General features: G+C 34.7%; 2 protein-coding genes across 3 annotated transcripts in view; one reads left to right on the plus strand and one right to left on the minus strand.

Moving 5' to 3' along the window:
- Positions 1-338: 338 nt before the first annotated feature.
- On the minus strand, positions 339-2,217 carry LOC119831255 (probable rRNA-processing protein EBP2 homolog). The gene is made up of 5 exons (XM_038354548.1): positions 2,046-2,217; positions 1,750-1,970; positions 1,240-1,398; positions 473-620; positions 339-362 (listed from the first exon to the last, which is right to left on the minus strand). Exons 1-5 carry the CDS (start codon positions 2,103-2,105, stop codon positions 339-341), a joined length of 612 nt encoding a protein of 203 aa, XP_038210476.1. The 5' UTR covers positions 2,106-2,217.
- Positions 2,218-4,961: 2,744 nt separating this feature from the next.
- The window catches only part of LOC119831415, a 16,663-nt gene continuing 12,631 nt past the window's right edge, over positions 4,962-8,993 (plus strand). The window contains exons 1-4 of one of the 2 annotated variants that reach the window (XM_038354746.1): positions 4,962-5,108; positions 5,584-5,864; positions 6,532-8,222; positions 8,396-8,922. In XM_038354746.1, coding sequence (XP_038210674.1) covers positions 5,826-5,864; positions 6,532-8,222; positions 8,396-8,922 — 2,257 coding nt within the window. In that variant the 5' untranslated portion in view covers positions 4,962-5,108; positions 5,584-5,825. The remainder of the gene's footprint in view (positions 5,109-5,583; positions 5,865-6,531; positions 8,223-8,395; positions 8,923-8,993) is intronic. The other variant, XM_038354744.1, reaches the window with a different exon arrangement.

Raw genomic sequence — 8,993 nt, forward strand, 5'->3', positions numbered from 1 at the left:
TTATTTCAATTTCTCAAATCTATACCTATAAAATATTAATTTAACACAAATCAGGAAAATTCCTGTTATACCTATATTTTTTTCCTGCAGATTCTATCTCAGAATCTGCAGGACCCATATCAAAGAATGGTTAGATTTGTATGTGATCTCCTAGTGCCTATGTGTACCACACAATCATGCAGCCAGGACAGACTAGTAAAATATAATATATAAACAAACAAGCAAGCTTCACCTCAAAATGAGTATTTTTTTATTCATAATGGGGAAGTGCTTGACCATAATCTTAACTGCTGGTAGTACAAGTAGAAAAGATATTATCTAATATTAAGCATGCTTCACTAGAAGGTAACACTCACTCTAAGCTTAAAGGGGCCAAAATTGTACTTATAGAGAAACACCATATCAGTAACCTTATTCTAGTCCAATGTGGTTCAAATAAAAACCCTGGTCACAATGTAGCAAATTTCATTACCTGCACTCGCTTAGCAATCTTCTTTTGTTCCCTCAGTTGTCTCACTTTCTCCACTCTCGCTTGTGCAGCTTGCTTCGCCATCAAATTCTTCCTGACTTTTTGCATGTGCTCATCTGTTTTAGCCATCTCCGCAAAGAAATCATCTGGCCTATAATGTATTTGTTGGTTTTCAAATCAATAGCTCTTTACAAATGAACATTTACTCTCCTTATAATATAAAAAAACTATTAATACATTTAACTGCATGCAAGTTATGACCATATATGTATCAAACATAGTTCATTGTTACACAATTTATACAAATACACTTCATAGAAGCTGTGTTTTCAGAATTACTTCACTTGAGCTTTGAGATTAAAATTAAAAAGGATGGTTAAATGTTATCTATACTAATATAATAAAGAGGAAAAATTTTTTTGTTTGTTTGCACCCTAAAGCCTCAGAAACTACTGGACCGATTTTGAAATTTCTTTCACCAAAAGAAAGCTACATTATTCCCGAGTGCTATAGCATACTTTATACCTCAGAAACATACCAAAGGCGAAGCCGGGGTGAACAGCAAGTATTGTGCATGTTCACAGAATGATATAGTTTTAGTGTGGAGATTATTAGTTCACAATACTTGAAAAAGTTCATTATATATTTATAATGAACTTAGGATACAAAAAGAATAATAAGAGTAAGACCTAACATGGTAATTCAATATAATACCATAACCCTACAGCATATATTAAAACAATAAACTGTGTCTGTCTGTTACAAAATACCTTTTAGTGGGAATATTGAGCTCCTTCAAGCGCTTGATCCCATCCACAACAGCTGCCTGTGCTTGCCGATGGATAAGGTTCTCTCTTTTAAACTCATTCAACACTGGATCTTGCGCTGGATCATATATCTGCTTACCTTTACTATTTTCCTGTATGTTTCTAAAAATGTAATGAATCAGTTATAATTTAACTCACTAAGATTTAGGTAATAACAAAACTATGGGTTTCAATAAATTTTATGTTTCTCTAGGATGTACAATGCTAAATCATTCTTTGTTATTATTGAAAAGGTTACAAAGGTATTAAATGCTTTAAGGCAGTTATATTTTTCTACAAAAATGGACTCTGATACTGAAGGGAGGTACAAAATGGTACTGTGGCATTCTCCAAACCTGAAAACCCGTTGAAACCTCTCTTGTCTAGCAACATTAAAAAAACTCCTTTTTGTTTATGGGAATAACAGTCAACAAGAAAATATTAGAAACAGCATTAATTAGGAAATAACTTTACTTTCTATGTTGTGCAGTTTGTTGTAATTGTAAGGCCACATCTGGTGCCAAAGGAGCTACTGTAGTCACCAGGTCTAAAGTTTCAACCCATGGTAATTTTAATTCAAATTCTTTTAATTTAGCTTTTAAATCTGCTATATTGTTTACATGACGCTTTTCAATTTTTTCTATTTCTTCATTAAGCCCAGGTTTAAGTAATCCTTTTGCATAAGCTTCTTGCAACTGAAAGTGGGGTGGAAATTTAATTTATCTCAAGTTTGAAGTTAGGAAACAAAATCATATCGTTCATCTAATTACCTCTTCGTCAGAATCTACATCGCTTTCACTGTCATTTAGTACAAAATCACTCGTCGTCATATTATGTGTTTTACAAAATTGTAGTAAAATTATAAAACTGGATAACCTATCACCATTCAAAAAAGCAAGCAAGCGCTAAACGCACGTTGTGTTGTGTGCAAATTGTCAAACTCAAATGACAATTAACATCAGTCTTGCCACCTTGTATTTCTAAAAAGGGTAACTCGGCACTCGGAAAAGAGCCAGTGAGCTAAAAATTAATAAATGCGTGTGATCACGAAAAGAGAAGTCGTGAGTATCACCAGAACGCCAAAACTACAAGTTTTTCCAAATTAATCACACTTCCCGTTTGGATGTCCGTCATTCACGATAAAACTACTGAACGGATTTTGATAAAATTGGCATACAGACGGTATGAGCTCACTTGGGGGATAGGATACTTTTGTCCTGATTAAATGCTCCCTTGGGATAATACAGGAATCTTGATATCCGGGCGGAGGCGGGACGAGCGATTAGTTATGACATAATAATTTACGAGAGTATATTCATATATTTATGTACTTCAAGCCTAACTTCTCCTATATACATATGTTACTTAAACACTGTTCTGGTTTGTGTGACTACTTGTTTTGTCTGAGGGGCCTCCAAACCCAAACGTACTTTTAAATAAGTATAAAGTATGTCTTCAAGGCTTATTTACGATTTGATAAAGAGAACTTGCAGCTATTTGGACGCCCCGAACCAGAGCCCGGGACGTACCACCCCATGCGCCCCCACCTAAGACCACCACTAGATCTAGTGAACAAGTGATGAAGGATTGCATTGAAATACTTTAAAAATGGTTTTAGACAATTCACTCTTAACGCACAATCGTTACTAACTAAAGTAAGGGTTCTAAATAAAACTGATTGAACAACATTACACACAACAGAGTAATTCTATATTTATTTATTTTTTTTATTTTCGACATCTATTCTCAACACAAACAATGGCACAATGCGTTATTAACTACAACCCTTTTCACATCAATACTCCTCTACGCTGCGGGCATTTGTGTTGAATAATACTGGCAACATTATTTTAGACCAAGTCAGCCATAGACAGCGCTGCTTCTATAGACTTTTTTCGTGACACACTCTCCAATTCCTATCTATATTCATCTTTTTAAATATTTAAAATGTTTTTAAACCAAAAAAAATACTTGTATAAAAAACTGTAATTACGAATATTCTCACAATGTACAAATGTTTATGCTCATGTACAGAACATTGTAGAAAATGTTTTTTCTATACATTTGTGCGAGTGTATGTGGTCGGCATTATTGTCATCATCTTAAAATTACTACTTAATGCAAGTACATTAAAATATATTTTTTTTATGTCATAGCGGGCAACTGAGCTGGTGGTTCGCCTGATGGTAAGCGATCACCACCGCCCATGAACATTCGCAAAGGTAGATCCTCTGCGAATGCGCTGCCTTCTTTTTTGGGGTAAGGGAAAAGGAATGGATTAACGACTGGAAAGAAGGAATGGACTGGGACGGGTGAGGAAAAGGAAACGGGCCTCCGGCTCCCCCACTCACCGTACGAAACACAGTGGCATGCCACTATTCCACGCCGGTTTTCTGTGAGGGTGTGGTTCTTCCCCGGTGCGAGCTGACCCAATGCGTGTCGAAGCGTGCTCGAATCCCACAATATATTATAATAAACTGTTTTGAACAAATCAATAGAAGTCAACTTCCTTTGTATTCATCCCGGAACTTATATAATGATAGGTTACAGATAAGTGCTGCACATCGTTGATCAATTCCATCGGTAGATATTGTTTACTCAAAAATTTTGCCTATTAATTGACGTACTATAAAATTAACATGTACTTATTAATATGAACCAAAAAATAACTACTCTTAAAATGTAATGACCTTATAATCAACATCACATTAAATTTTGAAAGAATAGAAAAAATTCGATCACGAGGCAGGATTCGAACCTGCGTATCTTGCCTAACCGTAGCAACGCCTAGCCTCTCGGCCACCCGTGATCCTGCCACAGTAATCGAATTTCTTCTACTCTTTTGGTTTCATGTGCCTAAGGGCCCTTACTGTGGCCCCGATTACTGTGGCAGGATCACGGGTGGCCGAGAGGCTAGGCGTTGCTACGGTTAGGCAAGATACGCAGGTTCGAATCCTGCCTCGTGATCGAATTTTTTCTATTCTTTCAAAATTTCTCATTTATAAAGCATTTCAATGCTATAAAACTAAAAATTAAACATCACATTATTTATTCTCAGGCACGATCGGAGAGAATTACAAAAATCGCTAAGATCATTTGAATCCACAGATTAGACTCAATCCCCAGGTGTAGCTGGTGCTGTGATAAAACGTATTATGTATGTAGGTACCTACCTGATACGACTTTCATAACGCTGTAATATCTTACAACAAATTATTTCTATGTATGGGACATTCAATATTTTATATTTATATAATAAGTAAAAGTATTTTTACTGTCTCCAATATGTTAAATAGCAAAGGCAGTACTATTAATATAATATACATTTTGAACGCATCTTATACTGTTCATTAATCTGTTATTCTGAATACAGATAACATACAGCTTAAATCATCTGTATAAATCATAAGCAATAAACTACCATAAGCAATAGACTATTTCAAAAAAATTTACATTGTCTATGAAAACTATTGCTCAAGTATGTTGCTCTTTTACTTAAAAGAAGATAAATAAAGAGGCAAGTAATATTTTAGATGGTAAAAAAAATATTTCTTATTTTATTAAATAATTAATGTTAATTTAAGATACTTTCGAACAATTAAATTAGCAAACATACATACTAAATTTGACCGGAAGTCGACACTACTTCGACTTGTTCCATGAAACCCCCCCGTTGTTTTGTATCACGAAAATGCAATGGCCGCCATCTTCGACTCTTGTGAATGTTTTGGTCGTAGTTTCGGACTTTAAGGCCTTTTTAATTTGTGCTATGAAAATATTTGACGGAAATAGCTTAAATACGTCGTAGGGGTTGTTATTTTCTTTGAGCAAAGGTTAGTACAATTTATATTCTTATTTTACTTTAAAAGTGTTTACATCTAGATTTCTTTATAAAATTATTGTGTTAGTATAAATGTAAATTTGTTGATATTATAATCCCCATTACCACTGCAATAGACTTATTCTGCTTTTTATTTCTTTTAAACGATTACATATACTTGAAAATACACAAACCTCATTTTCTTATTATAATTATTATATTTTTCACTTCTTTGTTACTAACCGGAATCAAATTAAAAGTTTCATGTTATATTTGCAACTATACTTTTATGTGGAAGGATACATTTCGTTTAAATTTTTTCGTTTTAGGTTAGTGTTTACTTTTTTGATGTTTGGAGACATTTCATTTTCGTGCCACAATAATGGCGGCAGTGAATATTAACCTATCTGCTTATTTTGCAACTTTACGTATATTTCCTATGCGTATTTGTATTTTATTTTGCTGTGATCCCTTGTATTTTCTCGTAGGAAGCGATATAATGTGAATTTTGAATATAATTTGGAACAATGACCTCGACAATAGAGTCGTATACGAGCGTTAAAAATATTTTCCGGCCATAATATACTCCGATCCTGAATTTATATATGAAGATATTAAAAGGCGCAGGGATAAACCATCAATTTTCGATTGCAGTCGAATAAATTTAACTCGGAGACAAGGCGTTCTCCACGGCATCATCTCGGGTCTTACCCAAGATGGTATTCTCAGCATGTCAACTTCATCGGAATATGAACCTGTGGCCCGGCAAGTGAGTAAAATATTACCCTAAGAAAAACCCAAATAACACTACTAGCATGTTACATTCAACATTTACTGAGGAGTCTTAGTAAGCTGAAAGGTACTGCTTTTAAAATGTTTACTAATGTTCTTATGAGATTTTTACATGCGTATTTTTAATATAATCATTACAATTCCTTATTTTTGCATTGGTCTTGATTTATCTCTTATCGGGTTAAAGAAATGTTACTGTGTGTAAACATAATTTCATAAAAAAGCATACGTATATACATCTATTGATGATTTTATTCCATTTTAGATTATACTTATTGTTATGTATTCTGTGCTGCAAGAAATATTTAAATTAAATAAAGAATTTTATACTGGTGTTGTATTATTACATCCTTTAGATTTAAATTTATTCTAAGTATTAGTCATAAGGTTGGTAAGTGTTGTGGGTTTCTTAAAAATATAATATGTTGTTGTAGTGCTATCAATTTGAATTAGGACACATGATATGGGATGTTGATTTGATATTCAAGTACTTCTATAAGATAAAAGGTTTGGTTGATGCATTATGATATCTTTGTTGTAAATTAAAACAAATATCGTAATTTTTCACATATATTTTATAAACCGTTTAAATGTATGTCCTTCACAAGCAAATCAAAGCTAATAAGCAAATAATATTGTTACAGAGTTACGGGCCGACCACCTCCAGTGAAAACATTTTTGAACACATATTGGAATCAAAAGTAATGAATACTATGGATGCGCCAAGTGTTCGTACACCTGTTTTGAGGGCTGTACCCATATCTAGTAATGAGGGCGACCCTGAACCTGATTCCACGAACCATGAAAGTATTATAAAATCTGTTCATAAACTAGAGAATAAAGATATTGATTATCACATTAATGATAAAGTGTGTGATGGTGAGATGTCTGTAGATTCCCTTCCAAGAATCATGAGGATAGAGGAGGCCTCTCTTGATACTGTGGGGCATATTGCCTACCCCATATTGCAGGAAACAGATGACTCCAGTGATGGAAATTATATAGAGAATACTGCAACACTTATTCAAGCACCTTTGAGTAGTGCAATTGTACAGAATGTTGCCAAACTTCCACAGAACTTTACAATTAATGTTGATGCAGCTGTTGGAAATATAACTGCTATTCAAAATGTTTCCCAAGATGTCACAGGTAACCAAACATTGTGGTTGCCTACAATTCTTGCAACAAGTGCACCTACTGATAATAAAAATGATGATGATAGACAACAAGGTGTATCGCAGTTCATAATCACAAGCGAAAGTTATGTCAATGATGCTAATCTTGGTAGGAGGGCAAATATTATAGAGACAAATTATAATTCTCGCCCTAAGACTTCTAAAGTGCAAATTTTAAGTAACATAACTTTACCAAAAAATGCTAATTATTCACAGCAATACATAACGCAAAATAAAGATATGACAACTCAAGTGTATGGAACCCAGAATCATGTATATAAACTAAGTGCTAATGTGGTGTCCCAAAAACATATAAATAACTCTGTCCTCTGTACTAAGACAGGTAAAAGTCAGTCTCTTATTGGTGGTGCGACTTTATCACCTACAGTTATTAACAACAGTCCAGTAAAAAATGTATCATATGGGTTCACTAAAGGCACAAATATAAATAAGGTGAACAATGGTGCTAATCTTAATACTATGGTGGCTGCATCGTCTGGAAACATGCAGTGTCACATTTTGTCACGAGTTGTATCTGCACCAAATAAGGTGTCGGTACATTCTGGAAAGAAATCTGTTAATACATTTAAGGGTAAGAATTCCCAAGTGCAAAAAAATCAATCCAGAGCAATAAAGATTATTCAGCAGGCTGGTACTGCTCATAAATCAGAAAGTAAGACATGGCCTGTAGCCAGCGTCACATACAAAGGTCAATCTTCGAATTATAACAACATGGATAGTAATACTTCTAAGGTTATACAAAAGGTAGGCAGTCCTTCTACTAAGAATCATCAACCTTTGGCTTTACAAAAGGTGCAAAAAGCAGAACGTTTGGTGCTACAATCACCATGTGGACCAGTTTTATTAACCACAGCTCCAATAAGCACAAGTCTTCCAAAAGGACCTCATTACGTACAGTCTGGAGCTACACCTAATCTACGCTATGTTCAAACATATGGACCTGACAACCAGCTCTCTACAATATCTCAAGTATCAGCAAATCAACAGTTAACAGCACAAATTTTACAGTCTTTATCTCAACCAAAACTCATGCTTCAACAGAGCCCTACACCAGTCACTCCAAAACGGAATAATAAATCCCCTCATCCCATTGAAGAGATTACTGAAGTTAAACCAACTAATCGCAAAAGGATTGTTTTGTAAGTATATTTGTCATACTTTTCTTATTTCATTAAGTTTTGAAGTTTTTTAATAAAGTATGGGTACTTGATCTGCATCATATTTAAATATGTTATATATTAATAATGAATTTTATACCTAAATAATAAAAAGTTAAGCAAATAATTAACTCATAAATTTTCATCTTTTACAGTGGAGATAAATCAACTTTACTTACTGCTGATGATATTATCGGTACGGAAGAGAGGCCAAACTTGTCTGAAGAGTTACGACGATATACACACCATGCACTGGCTTTTATAATGCTGGATCATACATATGCCCTGCCAATGCAAAAGCAACCAACAGTGTCATCCCCGACTCTTGCTCCAATTTCTACCCCACCTTCAAGTGTCTCAACAACTATAACAACAACATCAGCACCAGCAACAATAACAACAGTTACACAAGTATCATCCCCATTGAGCCCCCTGAAAATCTCACCTGTAATTCCAACCACCACACCGTTTGACCTTACTCTTTCAACTATTATACCAACATCAGTGCCAGCACCTCTCCCAGTTGCGACAGTACCTGTAAGTTGTATAACATACAAACCACAGCCACCTCCTCAACAAGATGATGATGCAGCATCAGTTATATCCTCAATTGAAGGGGAGAGAAGACCTCCAGAACAAGGCGGGAGTGATACTGAAACAGCTCCAGAAGGGGAAGAAGAAGGCAAAACGAGATGCATTTGTGATTTTACACATGACGATGGATACATGATATGTTGTGACCGTTGTGGAGAA

The sequence above is a fragment of the Zerene cesonia genome, chromosome 13 (assembly GCF_012273895.1).
Source record: "Zerene cesonia ecotype Mississippi chromosome 13, Zerene_cesonia_1.1, whole genome shotgun sequence".
Taxonomy (NCBI): Eukaryota; Metazoa; Arthropoda; class Insecta; order Lepidoptera; family Pieridae; genus Zerene; species Zerene cesonia.

Coding starts and splice junctions, on each gene's coding strand:
- LOC119831255 (XM_038354548.1), bottom strand. CDS start 2,105: ATGACGACGAGTGATTTTGTACTAAATGACAGTGAAAGCGATGTAGAT. Junction 621..1,239: donor CTCAATATTCCCACTAAAAG/GTATTTTGTAAC, acceptor AATACATTATAG/GCCAGATGATTTCTTTGCGG. Junction 363..472: donor AGATTGCTAAGCGAGTGCAG/GTAATGAAATTT, acceptor GGCCCCTTTAAG/CTTAGAGTGAGTGTTACCTT.